This window comes from Panthera pardus, unplaced genomic scaffold (genome assembly GCF_024362965.1).
Source record: "Panthera pardus isolate Hobbes unplaced genomic scaffold, ASM2436296v1 HiC_scaffold_23, whole genome shotgun sequence".
NCBI lineage: Eukaryota > Metazoa > Chordata > Mammalia > Carnivora > Felidae > Panthera > Panthera pardus.
The window spans coordinates 5,874,204-5,891,509 of NW_026526799.1; the positions used below are offsets into that span (position 1 = coordinate 5,874,204).

The window sequence follows — 17,306 nt, forward strand, 5'->3', positions numbered from 1 at the left end:
GGTTAAGCATCCGACTTCGGCTCAGGTCATGATCTCACGGTCCGTGAGTTCGAGCCCCGCGTCGGGCTCTGTGCTGACAGCTCAAAGCCTGGAGCCTGTTTCAGATTCTGTGTCTCCCTCTCTCTCTGCTCCTCCCCTGTTCATGCTCTGTCTGTCTCGAAAATGAATAAACGTTAAAAAAAAAAAAATTAAAAAAAAAAGAAGTTAAAAACCTAAAGTTGTGAGCTTGTTAACAATTCGTGGAAAGGCATTTTGAAGTTTTAATGTTCACTGAAATGAGCGGGACAGACCTATAGCAACACCGAAATAAGGAAATTTTGTTGTGGGTACAGGTGGAGGCTTGGGGAAAGGACACAGTGCTGCAAGTAGTTGGTATTTCAGTTTGTTATTTTTCTATGTAAAGTAGCATCTTCTAAAGGGGGAAAGAAAGCCCCACGTGTCTGCTGGTTGTATTGCTGTACTGAAAACAAGATTGACCTGGTCTAGACTGTGCCCTCTAAATTGGGATAGTAGGATGATTGCCTAATGCTGGTAGTTGTTTTGTTTATTCTGAAATTCATCATAAGGTAAATGGTATCACGACTGCTCCCCTTTACTTTCAAATGTGACAGTGACGAAGATGTGAATATGTTCTGATTTCTTTTCTTTTTCTGTTTCTCCTTGTTTCCTAGGTTTTTGTGGAGACCCTGGATAAGTGTTTTGAAAATGTTTGTGAGTTGGATTTGATCTTCCATATGGATAAGGTACCTTCTCTCCCTGAGCAGGGTTGCTAGAAAACTGTCCATCTCTACACCTTCCTGTTCTTTCTCGTGGCTTTTTACTCTGGGAGTAGTCCCAGAACATGTTTCATTTAATAACTTGAGTTTCATAATTTTGGGGGTATTTTGCTAAGATCTGCTATTAGTTTTAACACACAGGTGATTATTACCGGGCCCATGTCATTGTCCATCTTGACCTGGACAGCCTTCTTGGTATAGGGCAGTGATGTCACGGTGATGACTGGCTGACGGCCACACCGAAGGTGAGAGAAATTGCTTTGTGTGGCTTGTGAAACGAGTTCCCTAGGCATAATCCAGTGACACAGTGAAGCTTTGGAAGAATCATGACACAGGGTCTTTGACCTGGCTAGCAGAGTTTATAATTTTCCCCAAGAGTAATAGAGTGACTCAGACATCGGTAACACAGTTTGAGGTCAGGTGATACTCAGTAGGGAAGCTGACTGTCAGGCAGAATTGAAGGACAAAGTACATGTTCTCAGACTTGTGCTGCCGGCATAATTTTGACGTGGTCTGTGTCCTCATGTGCCAAATTCAAGGCGAGAGATAGCCAGCAAGGGGATGGGAACTGCCACATTTGTTTTATCCAGCGGGGCTCATGCCGTACCCAGTGCCGTTCACCTGGCGTGTCTTAGTCGTGCTTGATCCTGGTTTCCTTCAGCGGGTTGTTGTCACTGTGATTCATGGCCCTTGGAGAGAGGGAGTGATTTTTTATAAGACAGCTACTCAGTGCTAAGCCGTGATCCTTTATGAATTTATTTTTATCACAACGAAGTAGTTGTTTTCACATCCCTCATCGCTGGCATCGCCATCTGGAGGCCTTTCGCGTCATTTTCCAGTAGGATCTTCAGTCTCTGTTCACTCTCCCGAGACTGTCGGATGACACTTTCCAGACAGATGTGGTGAGTGCATTCTTAAGGTTGGATGCTGGAATGGAGTGAAGTTTTCTCTGTCAACATCTGGCTTGGCTCCACAGCTCCAGGGGAAGCCTGGTACAAGAGAGGCACAGAACCCCACTCTTGCTGTAGATACTTGACTCGGTGCTCCCCGATAGGCTCACGAGGCCCCCGGAGCTCATTGGTGCTTTGGATGTGGTCACTCTCCCTTTTCATATGAAAGAATCTTAGAAATTTCAGAGACCTCTTAGCCCCCTCTTTGCAAGCATTTAGAGTTGCTTTAGGCTTGTCAGTTGTTAAAGGTGCCGCTATGTTGTAATTTCTCTTAAGGAGAACCACAGTTCAAATCCACCTCCCATCTATACCAGCTATACCAGTGGGTGTGGCTTTCAAAGGAAATAAAAAGTCATAAAAATGTTGTTCTTTCTCCTATGTCTTATCTTCAGATAGGTTCCATAAAGTAATTTGCTGCTGCTGCAGATTTCTTTTATAGTTGATAAAACTGTCTATTTTTAGTTGTTCACCTGACATCGGGAAATTGCTATCCCTGTTTCCTGAGATTTTGGAAAGTGCTGATGCAAGGCGTCGGCATCTCCCCCTCCTCCCTTGAAGAGTGTCTGAAGGTGTCTTCCAGCAGGTGACTTTCTTGTAGTGAGGTTTCAGGCTTGTCTTTGCCCTCAGGTAGAGCAGCTGCTAATTCAAGTTTATCTTCTGCATAGAGGTGGAAATGGTCTTTTTACTCAAGTAGGCAAAGGACCTTGAACTCCATCCTTCGGAACTGAAGAAGTTTCTCTCTGCCTTAAGTCTCTTCACCTCTTCACCCCTTCTTCCTGCCTTAAAGGAAAGTGTGTTTCATTCCATATGTAGAGCCACAGCCACTTCCTGTCTCTACCCAGCATACACCGTGATCTCAGTGTCACCTCCTCTTTGAGGGGCCTTGATTTGTTCCTTCCCCTGTAACCCCAGTCTCACAGAGCACGGCTCTTCCCGCGTTTTAACTGTAGTCTCATCTCCACACACTTGCACTAAAGGTAAACATCTTGAGTGCGTGACTTACGCCCAGCCTCCCATTTCTACTTCATCTTTTCCCTTTCTGGAGCCCTGGGGCCTGCTTTTCACTCTTACCCAAAATTCACTGGCGATTTCCTGCTCTCATTTGCCAATATCACCTTCTGTCGTGTTCGTGCAGCATTTGAGGCTGTGGATCCTTCCGTGGCGCACTGCTGTCTTAATCCTTTTCCACCTTTGTTTCTGTTACACAGAACCTTTCTGGCTTCTCTCTTACTCTCTTCCCACCTCCTGTCACTAACTTAGGTTTGTCATCTCTTCCCTCGCTCTTCTCACTCTCCTGTTCGGATCCTAGATTGTATCCACTTTTCAGTGTAAATTATCATCTGTCTGGGTAATTCCCAAACTTGTCATTTCTAATCCAGTGTGGCCTGAGTCCCGTCCCTGTCTTTCCCGCTACCAGATGGCACCTCTTCCTCAATTCATTCCAGCCGCTTCTTCCCCAGAGCCAGATGCGGCACGTGTCTCCCGAAAGCCGTTTCCTCCTCCGGCCTCCCTTTCCCAGTGCTGCCTCCATCCTCTGTCAAATACACTCAAAACCTCTCCTCCCTCTTCTTTGCCACCAGTAGCCAGTCGGTCACTAAAACCTGTTGCTTCTTCCTGTAGGCTTCTTATATCTTTTCTCACCAGTTACTCACATTTGGCCCACTTGTCTTTATGTCTCTCTCTAGACGTACATACTTTTCTTCTTGACCCATCCTGACTTCTCATCCCTAAGTACTTCAGCAGGTGTCTCCTCAGAACAAGGAAATCGTCTTATGTAACCCGTTGTGCATAGTTCTCTAATTAACATAATTAATTGGGCCGCCTGGGTGGCTCAGTTGGTTGAGTGTCCAACTCTTGATTTCGGCTCAGGTCACAATCTCGCGGTTCGTGAGTTCAAACCCCGTGTCGGGCTTTGCGCTGTCAGCACGGAGCCTGCTTGGGATTCTTTCTCTCCCTGTTCTCTCTCTGCCCCTGTCCTGCTCGTGCTCCCCGCTCAAAATAAATACACATTAAAAAAAACAATTAACTACAATGTAATTAACATATTTAAAATTTAACACTAATAAATACTATTATTCGGTATACAGTTCATATTTAAATTCTCCACTTGTCCCACTTAACATCCTTTATATTTTTCAGTCAGATTCTGACTGTAGGTCAAGTGCTATCTTTAAGTTATAGTGCCTCTTGATGTCAGTTACGCCTGACAAGTTTTCTAACCTTATTTCCTCTTCTTTCTTATTGATCCTGCACACTGGAATTATATATTTTTTCCTAAACCACCCTTTAGACTAACTGCTCCCTTGAGCATAGACCATTTTTGGTCACCTTGACCTCCTAACCAGGCATTCACGGCTGTCCACAGTTGTCCCTTTTCTCTCTTAGTCTTCCTTACCAGTACTTCTTGCGGGATACCCCTGCTGCAGCGGACTGGACCAGTCTCAGTCACGCTGTAATTCCTGCTCAGAGCCTCGGCCCGAATTGCCTTTCACATCTTTTTGTAACTGAATCCAGCCTGTCATTCAGGCTCAGCTCGAATCCTACCACCCTAGTAAACTTGACCTCGTCACCTTGGCCCATCATGATCTCTGTGGGCCATTTATAGTGTTGTTTATGGCATTATGTGCCTTGGTTTATGTAAGTTTGTGCGTGTTCCCTACTTGATTAGACCGTCCTTATCTTTGTGTTTGTCCTTGTCTCCCTCACTGAACCCAGCGTGGTACCTGTTGCTGAGTGAGGTGGTCTTCACGTGAGCATCACCAAAGAGTTCCTAGGTAACTAGACTCGTGAGGCCGCTCATGCTTTAAACTGCCGCAGGCTGGGTGAAGTCTGATTTCACAGTCTCTGGGGGTAGTCTTCAATCCAGACCGTGCCATATGGAGCTTCTCTTGCCAGGGGCGATTGGTTCCCTGTGGCATTCGGAGACCCCCAGCCCCAGCTCGGTGTCACGATTGAGTTAGGTATCGATGTTCATTGCGGTGAATTGAGTTTTGCTCAAAGAAAACCATGTGGGCAGCCTAACGTTTTGATCTACCAGTGCCTCACCACCGAAGCTGGATTGGGCTCTCAGTTGGGGCGCTCAGCGTTCGGTCATCAGTCACAATTCAGTGGCTGTATCGAGGGAATTATCCGTCCTTTTTATAGATTTCAGTTTGTAACGGGCAGTCTCAGCACAGTTGCAACATATGCTTTGGGGCGGGTCTGAGGCCAAGAAACCTCATAGTATGGAATTTAAAACTCTCTGCTAAGTATAGGCTGCTGACATGGGAAAATGCTGAGGGCTGCAAATTGGAATGAACTGGTGAGCCCAACATGAAAGGATCATAAATGTAATAATGGACAGTGCTTATTAAATGGCCCTCCTGAGGACAGAGCTGTGATAACAGAGCTCATTAAGGCCCTCCACACCCTAGTGACGTTAAGGCCCTCCACACCCTAGTGACACTGAAGCTGGTATCCTGATTGCTAGTTCCCGGGAACGCAAGAAAGAGTAAGGGACACATATTTTGTGTGTTTTTAGTGATGAAGGAGTCGCGGTTTGGGCACAGAAGAAGAAGACATTCTGTTTGAGTTTTAGTGCTTGAGAACATGCCAGTTGGCGTGCTGACCATGCCTGGCTACCTGTTTCTTTCCGGATATGCCCAAGAGAGAAGAGGGGGGAGCCTAGGCCAGCCTTTTGTGTCATCGTATCCTGAGCCCTTCTCTGCTGATGCTTGATGAGAATTTTGTGGCAGAATATTTTTCAGAAGCGCAATATCTTACCCTTTCAGAACAACGGACAGACTAGCAGTAATGATTTTTAAAATCTTTAACTTCACTCTACTTTGTTTAAAACAAACAAAGAAAAGCTAAGACTGCGCCAAACTACACTTAACGTCTGCTGCAGTGCACATTCTCACTTTTTTTTTTTTTTTTTTTAAATTTTTTTTTTTAACGTTTTTATTTATTTTTGAGACAGAGAGAGAGCATGAATGGGGAGGGGCAGGGAGAGAGGGAGACACAGAATCAGAAGCAGGCTCCAGGCTCTGAGCCATCAGCCCGGAGCCCGACACGGGGCTCGAACTCACGGACCATGAGATCGTGACCTGAGCCGAAGTCGGACGCTTAACCGACTGAGCCACCCAGGCGCCCCACATTCTCACTTTCTTTACCCGAACTTGCACTGCCTCGGTGCGTGGTCTCACTGTCTGCCGCTTGAAATTACAGAGAGCCTTCTTCCTCTGTTTAATCATTCCTTATTAATGGTTAAGGGCATTTAGGAGGCCAGTGTACACAAAACAGCAAAATCTGACCTTTAGAAGTATCTGTTTGTTATCCTGCCTTTTCAATAAAACCTAGTGTTTGTCAAGATTGTAGTCAGTAGCAAAGCTTATGACTAATTATATTACTTGGATATGTTACGGATAAAACAAATTGTGTATCACTTTGATTGTTGATTTGTAGGTGCCCTGAAAGGTTAGAATTGAGGCTCCATCCTACTGTTCTTGCTGTTATCCTTTATGATGCAGGAGAGGATTGGACTGCTCTTAAGATAAAACCCAGAATTTCTTGATCCCTAGTTGAGAGCCCTTTGCCAGGCTTGACGTTTGTATCAATCTAGGTAGAGGAGGTAATATAGAACCCCCAAATTCTAGTAGCTTCCGTAGCAACAGGGTTTATTTCTCATTCATGCCGTGTGATCATTGTGGTGTCTCTGTTCACTGTAGTCACTTGGGTGTTCAGGCTGATGAAACCCTCCTCAACATGTACTTCCACCTGGGCATTTGTGTCTTGGCTCTTAAAGCGCCACACCCCGCTGTGCTCCCACTTCATTGGTCACAGCGAGTCACATGCCTACACCTAAGTGGCTAGGGGAGTGCATTCCTACCATGTGCTCGGGATTAGGGGGAGCCTGAAATTGTTTTCAGAATTACTAATGACTACCACATTTTTTTCATTTATTTCCTTATTTGGTTATTTATTTATTTTAAGATTTTATTTTTACATAATCTCTACACCCAGCATGGGACTCCAGCTCATAACCCTGAGATCATGAGTCACACGCTCTCCCGACTGAGCCAGACAGACACCCCTTTTCATTTATCTTTAAGAGGAAAAGCTGACATTTGCTTCAGGTTCGCTTTACAGGCAGGAACTTAGAAATTTCAGTGTCAGAAAAATAGAGGAATGCTTGCGTAAGAAGGAAGCATGGTTGAATCTCGGAAAAAGACCTCTCGTGTAGCAGCCTTTCAGTTTCTACTAGAATTTATGACATTTGGGGGTACCTGAGTGGCTCAGTCGGTTAAGGGACTGACTTCGGCTCAGGTCATGACCTCACGGTTCGTGAGTTTGAGCCCCACGTGGGACTCTGTGCTGTTGGCATGGAGCCCTTTTCAGATCCTCTGTACTCCTCTCTCTCTGCCCCTCCCCTGCTTGTTCTCAAAAGAAAAGAAAGAAAGAAAGAAAGAGAGAGAGGGAGAAAGAAAGAAACAGAAACAAAGAAAGAAACAAAGAAAGAGAGAGAAAGAAAGAAAAAGAAAGAAAGAAAGAAAGAAAAAGAAAGGCAGACATTTATATCCCATACTTCTCACATGAAGTCAAGGTGACTAAGAAGTTAAAATTCCTTAACAGAATAAATTGTTTCCATTATCTGGGAGACAGGTACGTTCTTCCTTACAGAGACTTTCCACAAATCGTCTCTCCTTACCTGGGCTCTGGGACCAAAAGTACTAATGTCTGTTGAGATTTTTTTTGGTCTTTTTTTCCCTCCAATGGTTATCAGACAAATAATAAACGTTTATTAATAAGAAGGACACTGTACTAGATATGGAGATACAAAGACGGAAAAGACAAAAGCCCTACCTTCAAGAAGCTCATAGGCCCAGCTAGAAGGATGGGTCACATACAAACATTCCTTGGCCTTGGAGTAAGCCACATTTTTGGAAAAGATGCCATAAGTTGAGTCTAATTTCTCAGTAGGCATGGTATTATATAAGGGAGCTCTCATCTTGCCCTATTCATAGAAGTGGTCATAGGCACTGCGTTTAGTCACACATATATAGTACATCTGCATATTGTACATCTTAAAACTAAGGTGTATATAAATTATTGGTCTGGAATAATATAGTACCGAATCGCGACTTCTTTTATTTAATGATATGTGATCAGAGGTGGAGAAAGAAGAGTGAGACTTTGAAGAAATGGCTGTTTCTGAGGCTCGGCTCTGAAACGGAGGTGGGCGGGATAGATGGTAGCCCATCGGTGCTTTAGGCTGAGCGTCCGGGGTCCTCGGTGTGGGAACAGGTTACGCAGCCCACTGAGTGCAAGTGACCTGTGACCTGTGCTGACTTGTAATGACATGAATGAGGCTGGGCGAGTAGCACAGGTGTGATGGCCCAGAGTCAAATAATTGGGGGAAGACACCAGCAATTTGCGGTAGAAAATCATGGCTAGCGGAGAGGAGCAGTGAAGGCTGTATAAAGTCAAGAACAGCCATCAGGGGAAGGGAAATTAATGTCGATTGGCAGCTGCCAAGTGCCGGCCACTGTGGTGGGTACCTCACGCCCAGTAACCTTTCCTAAAGGAGGTGGTAATAGCCCCGTATGACAGATCAGCAAGCCGAGGCTCAGGCTGAAATGCCTGAAACGTTAAAAACCCACATTCTTTGCACTGAATCTCAGACTTTGAGAATTTTAAAGCATGAATAATATGATAGATAAGATAGGTAGAAATGTATAGAATTTGTCCATTTCTGTTTTCCAGAACCAGACTTCTAGGAGACAGAGCAGTGTAGGTAGTGAAGGTAAGGTGAAGGGTGGGGAGGAACATGTGAACGTTAGGGGGGACTTGGAACCATGCGTAAACTCATCTTGAGCCAGAGAGGGTCTGCCATTGGAGGCATTATTGACATTTTGGGTAGTGCAGTTTTTCATTGAATTGCTGGTATTTAGCATCCCTGACTACCCTCTACCACATGCCAGCGGGGCCCCTGCCTGGTGCGTGTGCAAACGCCCTGCAGGGTGGGAGCAAAGTTCACAGGAATAAATGGCACCCAGGCTGTGGAGAGCCCTGTCCTCTTTGGTGCTGGGTCCAGTGAGCATTTCCCGGTGCCCTTCTCCCCAAGCAGTTTCCATACCTCTTCATTCTTAAAGTACTCTTTGTTCCTCGTTCCCATGGCACCCCTTCACCTGGTCTTTTATCCACCTTTCTGGCCATTCCGTCTGGCCTTTTGGGCTTCTTACCTCTTGTTTAAGCCCCCCTTCTCTTTTCTTTTAGACGCTCTCTTCTTAGGAAGTCTCCCACAGTCGGGGCGCCTGAGTGACTCAGTCGATGAGGCGTCTGGCTCTTGGTTTCGGCTCAGGTCATGATCTCACGGTTTGCGAGTTCGAGCCCTCCGTTGGGCTCTGTGCTGACAGTGCGGAGCCTGCTTGACTCTCTCACTCCCTCTCTCTCTGCCCCTCCCCTGCTCGCACTCTCTTTCCTAAAATAAATAAATTTTAAAAGAAGAAAAAAAAGGAAGTCCCACACAGTCATCTGTCTGCTCGTAATTTCTGAATTACCAACCGAACACACTTCAGTTTGAACTCAGTTGTATCCGAAACCGAATCTCATTTGTATCCAAAACGCTGCCTCTCCAAACTGACAATTCTGACTCACCCTTCAAAGAAGTTAGTCTTTGAAACCTTTCTGACATTCCTTTCTCCACCCGTAGACTGAAATAGGTATATTTGTCTTGTGCCCCCCAGTGCCCCTCCGCTACTTTTGCCACTGCCCTTAACACAGTGTGTTGTGGGTTTTTGGAGTTTTTTTGGTGTTTTTTGTTTCTGTTTTTGTTTTTTTGTTTGTTTGTTTGTTTGCTTATGTACCTGGTTAAGAGCACAGACTCTACGGCCTGTGTAGTTGGGCTTGAATCCTGGTTCTGCCACATAGGAATTGTATGACTTGTGCCTCAGGAACTTACATGTGGACAGGGAATCGTGACAGCACCTAGCTCATATGGTGGTTGTGAGCATTAAATACCTGGGAAATGCTTGGAATAGGGCCTGTACATAGTAAGTATTTCATTCTTTGGTTTGTTTGCCACTTGCACACCCAATAATATTATTAAGGTAGGGATCAGACTTTCTGGTTGACTGACCACTGTGGATCTGGTTGTAACGCAATACTTGGCACCGACTGACTACTCAGTTATTTTTGAATTCGTTTATTCATCCACTCTTCTAGGTGCTTGGGAAACAAAAAAGTTCTGTCCTCACGAACCTTGTATCTAGTAAGGGGAAACAAAATGTACGTCAGGTGATGATGAATGCAGGCAATAAAATAAAGCTGGCTAAGGGTTGGGGAGATATGGCTTGATACTTTATGTAGGGTGGTTAGGGAAGAAGGCATCTCTGATAAGATGGCGTGTGAGCAAAAACCTGAAAGAGGAAAGGGAAGTGAGAAAGATGGGGCTTTCTGGATAAGAACATTCTAGGTAGATAGGATAGCAAGTACAAAGACCTGGAGGCCAATATGGCTGGATGGAAGTGTGGAACGTGGGAGGTACAGTTGATCCTCCAACAGCACAGTTTTGAACTGTGTGAGTCCACTTATATGCAAGGTGTTTTGTTTTTTAATAAATACAGTACCATACTATAAATGTATTTCCCTTATGATTTTCTTTTTCTTTTTTTTTTTAAGTTTATTTATTTATTTTGAGAGAAAGTAGCAAGTAGGGGAGGGGCAGAGAGAGAGAGAGAGGGAGAGAGAGAGAATCCTGCATGCTTTGTGCTACCAGCACTGAGCCTGACATAGGGCTTGATCTCATGAGCCATGAGATCATGAGGTGAGATGATGACCTGAGCTGAAGTCGGGAGTTGGACGCTTAACCAGTTGAACCACCCAGGCATCTCTCCTTACGATTTTCTTAATGCTTTCTTTTTCTAGCTTACTTTTCATAAGAATACAGTATAGAGTACATGTAACATACAAAATGTGTTTTACTCGACCATTTATGTTATCGATGAAGCTTCCAGTGAACAGTAGGAGTTGAGTTTGAGGAAAGTCAAAAGTCCATGCAGATTTTCAACTGTGCAGGGGTACAGGGCAGGGTGGTCAGTGCCCTAAGTCCCAAATCATTGAAGGGTCACCTGTAATAGAAGTTGAGATGGGGTGGGGAAGAGGTTCAGATAGGTCCTTATAGATCAGTGTTACAGAAGAAATTAGTAAGAGTTACTGCCTCTGGGGAGGGGAACTAGGTAAGTGTAGGGACTGACTTTTGAGAAATGTTATACAGAAAAAGATGAATATGTGATTTCACTCATATGTGGAATTTAAGAAACAAACCAGATGAACATAGGGGAAGGGGAGAAAATAAAAAGAGGGAGGTAGACAAACCATAAGAGATTCTTAAATCAGAGAACAAACTGAGGGTTGCTGGAGGGATGCTGGGTGGGGGGGATGGGCTAAATGGTTGATGGACATTAAGGAGGGCACTTGTTGGGATGAGCACTGGATGTTATATGTAAGTAATGAATCGCTAAATTCTGTTCCTGAAACCATTATTACACTACATGTTAACTAACCGATTTAAATGAAATTTTTAAAAAATAATAATAATAAACAAGAAAAGAAATGTTATATACCATGTACATACATTGCCTGCCTGTCATCCTGGGTCTTTAGGTCCACTGCACCGAAGGGTACAGGCAGTTCTCTCTCTACACAGCTTTATTGCCTAGCACGGTAAACATTAAGTGCTCTCTGCCGTTCTAAGGCAAAGTCTGAGCTTAAAGCCAGATAAATTGATAGATGGTCTGCAAATTAGCCCCTTCACTCTAACCTGGGAACTATGATTAATGGCCAGAGCACACGTGGGGAGGGCCAAGGGAGTGGTGTGCAGAGTTAGGGTAATGGCCCAGAGTGTGCCTTAGGGTACATTTATGAGTCTGAAAGCAGATGGGAGAACAAATGTTGAACCTGTTTGTGACGTCAGCCAGGTCTGTACCCTGGTACCCTGAGACATTTTCAGCAGCTATGGCAGAGGCATGCCTGGGCCCACCCCCGCTGGTTTAAGTACCGAGACCGCTGAAGAACACAGTCATCCTGTCAAAGCCAGGAGCTGAGCACTTGCCTTTTGTTGGCCCAGTCATGACACAAGTGCGGCCATTTAGATTTTCAGAATCCACATACCTGAATTCGCCCTGTACATATCATGTGTAATGCTGGTCATGGAAGCCTCTTGAAGGTTCTCTGCTGACGGCCTGACCCTTTGGGCCTTAAGACTGCTGTTGCTTTTCCTGCCTACCGAGTGAGAATGATGGGTCTACCCCCCACATCTCAGCCCCCGGGCGCCCCGCTGCCTTTTCCTGTATGCGTGCCCCCTTGAGCACGCGTATGCTCTGATCTAGGTGGGCGACACATCTGCGTTTCATTCTGACCTAGCTCAAGGCTGTTTCCTGGAATGTGTGACCCCACTTCACCTGGGTGACCTGCCACCACACCAGTCCACTCATTTTCTCCCCTTGGGTCCACCCCTTTCCCACCTGCCCTTCACCCGCTAACCTCTGCACCTGATGTCTTCTCAACTTCCCCAACCTGCCATCGACATCGACTTTCTTCAAGGCCTGCAGTCTCAGGGATGTGGGCTTTACCTTTGAGCCCTAAGGGTTCACCAGCTGGTGTCAGCTCTTCTTGGAGTATTTTCTTCAGGTCTGCTTCTCCCTTCCCTCCCCTCCCTTCCCCGCCCCGCCCCTCCCCTCCCCTCCCCTGAATCCAGGTAACTAACATATCGGCGCTAGGTGGCTACAGCAGCTGTATTTTGCCTTTTCCCAGCCTCCCTCACTGGTCCCATCTTCCATAGAAAACATTTCTCCCATTTGCCCTTTAGTCAACATTCTTCCCTTTTGCTTCCAAAGATCTCTGGATCGTGGACCTTCATGGCCCTTAGGCTTTCTCTGCTTTGGGATACCAACCCCACAGGCCCATCAGATGCATCCTCCAGACATACTGTGCCTGGGCCCACACCACTCCCTTTCACCCCCAGCACCCCCGCCCCCATCCCCCTGTCAAGGTTCCCAGACCTCCAGGCCCAGCCCAAGTCTTACATTCGGTGAAATTTTCTCTGAACTCCAGTGTTGTGGTTCTCCCAAGTTATTTGTCTTGCTCTTGCTCTAAAGTTTTTAGTCCTAATTGTTTCCACTATATTGAAAACTGTTGGAATAGTGTCAGTTTGTAATGTTTTGTTGGTTTTCTGAGCAGCACAGGGCACTCAAATATAGCTGACTGGTTGACATGTAATAAATGTGTATCCTAATTCTGCACGTGTGGTTTTTTAAAAATTTCCAAAGTACTTTTCAGATATAATATCTGATTATTAGCACACACAGAGACCTCTTCTTATAAATGAGATTTTAATTAGACCTTGACTTTTAAGGTGTATGACCTGTGCATGCTCGCGAGTTTCAAAGTGAGACTCACTCAACTTTGCCGTTGCTCCCTTGGCAGATGGGTAACCTTTTCACGGGCGCACGAGAAGCCTTGTGTTCCTTGAGTGCGGTTCTGCCTAAAGTGGCTTTGTAGACTTCTGGATTCCAGTTGTGTGGCTTAGGCCACCCTCTTGAAGACTCTTCAAATCTCCAAGACTCTTGTGCCTCACTGTCTTCGGTTGTAAAACGGGGGTGATCCCATATTTCATTGATTCTTAGACTCCCATTTGGGGTAATATTTGTGATTTTAACATCTCAGGTCAAGAGTTGTCTTACATCACTGGCATTTCATAGTTTAATTGGCAACATTTTTCTCTTCTAGTGGTACATAAAATAACGGTGTGTTTTATAATCAGTGGAGTCTTGGCCTTGATGAAGTAAAGTAACATCCGCCATTCATGGTTATTTTGAGGACTGGAGTTAGTAATTGCCTAGCTCAATAAATGGTGACCTTGTCTTTATTTTCTTTTTCCCCACTGTTCTCTCTGCCTCCAGCATTACTCCCTTAAATCCATCCTTTACACACCTCCCTAATGACATTAAAAATGTGTTTTGACTGTTTGCTTCCCTTGTCTGAATTATTCAGTGGCTCTATATCCTACACAGCAGTGATTCTTGAAGAAAAGGAGGACACGCCTCACTCCCCTGCTGTCCTCAGAGCCCGCATGAATGCTAAAATGCGTGATTGAGGAAGCGTGTCATACAAATGAATTCTCGAGAGTGTAGAAGGAGCTGGGGACCACTGCCAAATGGCTGGCGCCGAGGCCCCTTCATGTTGTTTACAAGGACCTCTGACATCTGTCCCACCCTGCGTTACTAGCCTCACCTCTTGCCATTTTCTGCCTTGAACTTTGTGCTGAAGCAATACTGAGCTCTTTATTTATGGGGTATTATGGCTTCATCCGTTTTTGAGCCAGCATGTAAAGAGCCGGAGAGGGTGGAGCGGGGTCCGTGGCCCTCTCACGACCAGTGCTGTAGAAGGGACGGGAACTTGCAGATGTACCTCATCTCCTTAGAAACAGGTTTGTGGATCCAAGCAGGGCATTGGGATTTTTTTTTTTCTTGATGGTCAGATAAATCGCGCTTCCCTTACCTGACTGCCTGCCAATTGGTCAGATCAGGAAGAGTGATAGAATCCCAGGTAGAGGGCAGGGATTTTTTTCTTTGTTCCTTCAGCGGGCATAGGTAGGACCAGGACCAGGTGATGGAAATGGTTCCAAGCACACTGCAGCTCAAAAAAACTAAGAAGGTTCTGACGGTTCCTTCTGCTCCACAGTAGACTGGGCGGCTTAGGAACAGCAGCGAGCTCTCTCCACTTAGGTGAAGGGTCTGTTCTGTCTCAAGAGCTGAAGAATAAATTCTTGCATCAGGAAGGAGGTTGGACAAGGTGACTTTGAGTATAATTACTCCATTAACTAGTATTCATCAAGTGCTTACTTACATTTCAGGCACACAGTAGCCAGGTGCTTTAAATATAACGTCTCATTTCCTGCGTTACCTTATTTTGTCCTTAGAATAGGCCTGTCAAGTGAGAACTCTAGTTCTCCCCATTTTGCAGATGAAAAAACTGAGTTTCGAGGTAGAAAAGCTCTGTTTCTCTAAGGTCACACGGTCCTAGTAAGCAGAGACAGAATTCGGACCCCCACACTGCCCTCAGTGTCCTCTTCTGAGCTAGTGCCCTCAGTGTGGAAAGAGATGTATCTGGGTCATGTTTTGTTAGCAGATAACCAGTCAGAGAGAGGATAAAATTCAAGCGGACAAGGCCCGGACCGTTTTCTTTACCCGGTACTGTGCTTCGCATATGGGACCAGTATTGCAGAATACGGGAAATAGGCAGGAAATGAAGGAGAGTGAAACAGACGAGTAAGAAAAAGTCCTACTGGGACATCTTTTTAAAATCTATGTCACAGAGCACTCTGACTCATAATAGGAATTCTTTGGAAATTAAAAAAAGGGGAAGAAGGAATAACATGCAACGAGTCTGCTTTGCTGCAGAGTGTGAAACATGCAGCCAGCGTGCGCAGAATCCTTTTCTTCAAGAGCTGTCGGCAGGGCTCGGAGGGTAGTTCGTGAGTTGTTGGCTTTGTGCCACATTCCCTCTGCCCAGATGCCTTCTCCTCCGTTTACTCGTTCAAGACCCAACCTCCTCCAAACTGCCACAGCATTTTGTACTTGGGTCATAGTACTTTCACAGTCTTCCTTTAATCAATAGTTAATTTTGTACATGTTTTATCTTCCTTATTGGATTCTAAGCCCTTTGAGGACAGGGTTCACATCTTATCTTCACTTCCTTCTTCCAGCTCTTACCATTCTGTGATGTTAAGCATATTTGAAAACAGATGTTGTCACAGGTCACATTCTTCTGGTGAAAATGAGTGACTGCCTTGAACCTAAAGCAGCATCTTGTATATAGTGGATACGGTGGGCTCACACACACATATTTAGCTTATATGGATTCAACTCTAACCATATGGAAAAAAGAGGATGAAAATTCTCTTTTATTTTTATTTTGTATTTTTGTTGTTATTTTTTTAAGAGAGAACAAATGGGGGAGAGGGTCAGAGGGAGAGAGAGACTCTTAAGCAGGCTCCGTGCTCAGCACAGAGCCCAATATGGGACTCGATCCCACAACCCTGGGATCGTGACCTGAGCCGAAATCAAGAGTCGGACGCTCACCTGACTGAGCCACCCAGGCGCCCCTGAAGATTCTACGTACAGAATGATTCCACCCACAATTCGACTCCGTCTGTTTATGGCTGGCATGAGTGTGAGTTGGGAGACTTGAATCCGCTCTTTGCCTCTGTTCCTATGTACCTGTCATGTGCCTCTCACCATCTTACGGTGCTCGGAGTGATTTAATGCTTAAAGATACATTACAGAGTTTCCGTCCGTGTGGTTCCTAAACAAGCCAGCCACTTCAGCTAGTGCTAACCGTGCTAACTGGTTTAAAAAAAAAAAAAAAAGGCAGCAGCTCCATTGGTGGAGGAGGACTGTATAGGAACTTGGGGCTATGTATATTTCCCGTCTCTTCTGGTGACTTTAGAACTTAAACTTCTGTAAGATGAGATTCCACTAGATTCATTCATTCTTCATGGAAAGAATGTATGGTCATGTGAGTGTAAAAAAGAAAGAAAATCAAGGGCAGGGGATTGAGGTTTGTGGGGTTACATGACATGACATCTGGAGAAAATCGTGCAAATGTCCTGCCTCTGTCTGAAGTTTAAGGAAGGTCATAAAAGTAGTTCGGGAGACACTAATAGCAAGGAAAAGAGAAAAACAACTTTACAAAGCAGGTTGTTTCTTTGCCTGCTTTCTTTTTTTTTTTTTATTTTTTTTATTTTTTATGTTTGTTTATTTTTGAGAGAGAGAGACAGAGCAGGAACCAGAGAGGGGCAGAGAGAGAGAGAGGGAGACACGGAATCCTAAGTAGGCTCCAGGCTCTGAGCTGTCAGCACAGAGCCCAATTCGGGGTTTGAACTCACAAACAGAACTGTGAGATCATGACTTGAGCAGAAGTCGGACACTCAACCAACTGAGCCACCCAGGTGCCTCTGCTTTCTTCTTTTCTTTGTTTTTTTAAGAGAGAGTGTGTGAGCGGGGGCGGGGGCAGAGGAAGAGAGAGAGAATCCTAAGCAGGTTCCCTGCTCAGTATGGAGCTTGACGTAGGGCTAGATCCCACAACTCTGGAGTCATGATCTGAGCCAAAATCAAGAGTTGGTCACTCAACTGACTGAGCCACCCACGTGTCCCCGCCTGCTTTCTTTTACTTTGGCAGAGCTGCTTGGGACCAGACAACCCTGTCCCCAAGGGCATCTCAGCGTCATAGTGCATTCAATATGGATGTTAACAAGCAGCACAGAAAAAGCTAAATTATGTTCACGGTGTTCTGTTTTAGAAATCATAGAAATGAGTAGTACACACTTTTTCCTCTTCTTACCGTTCTGTAGCCAGTTTATTTTTAACCTCATACGGCATCAGCATTTTTGTAACGTAATATTCCTCTACATCATAATTTCTTTGGCAGTGCAAATACTTTGGAATAACAAAACAATCCTCATTCCTCCGTACTATCCCTTGTATGATGGCTGTCATTTATCTCACTTATACACGAGCACATACATACACACAAGCATACA

General features: G+C 45.1%; 1 protein-coding gene across 3 annotated transcripts in view; it reads left to right on the plus strand.

The window, feature by feature from the left end:
* The window catches only part of AP3S2 (adaptor related protein complex 3 subunit sigma 2), a 57,690-nt gene that overhangs the window by 22,533 nt on the left and 17,851 nt on the right, over positions 1 to 17,306 (plus strand). For 2 of the 3 annotated variants that reach the window (XR_008416889.1, XM_019460259.2), the window contains exon 4: positions 672 to 743. The exons of the other annotated variant lie outside the window; for it this stretch is intronic. Coding sequence is in view for 1 of the 2 variants with exons in the window: in XM_019460259.2 (XP_019315804.1) it covers positions 672 to 743 (72 nt within the window). In the remaining variant the exon portion in view is untranslated. The remainder of the gene's footprint in view (positions 1 to 671; positions 744 to 17,306) is intronic. 3 annotated transcript variants of the gene reach the window in all.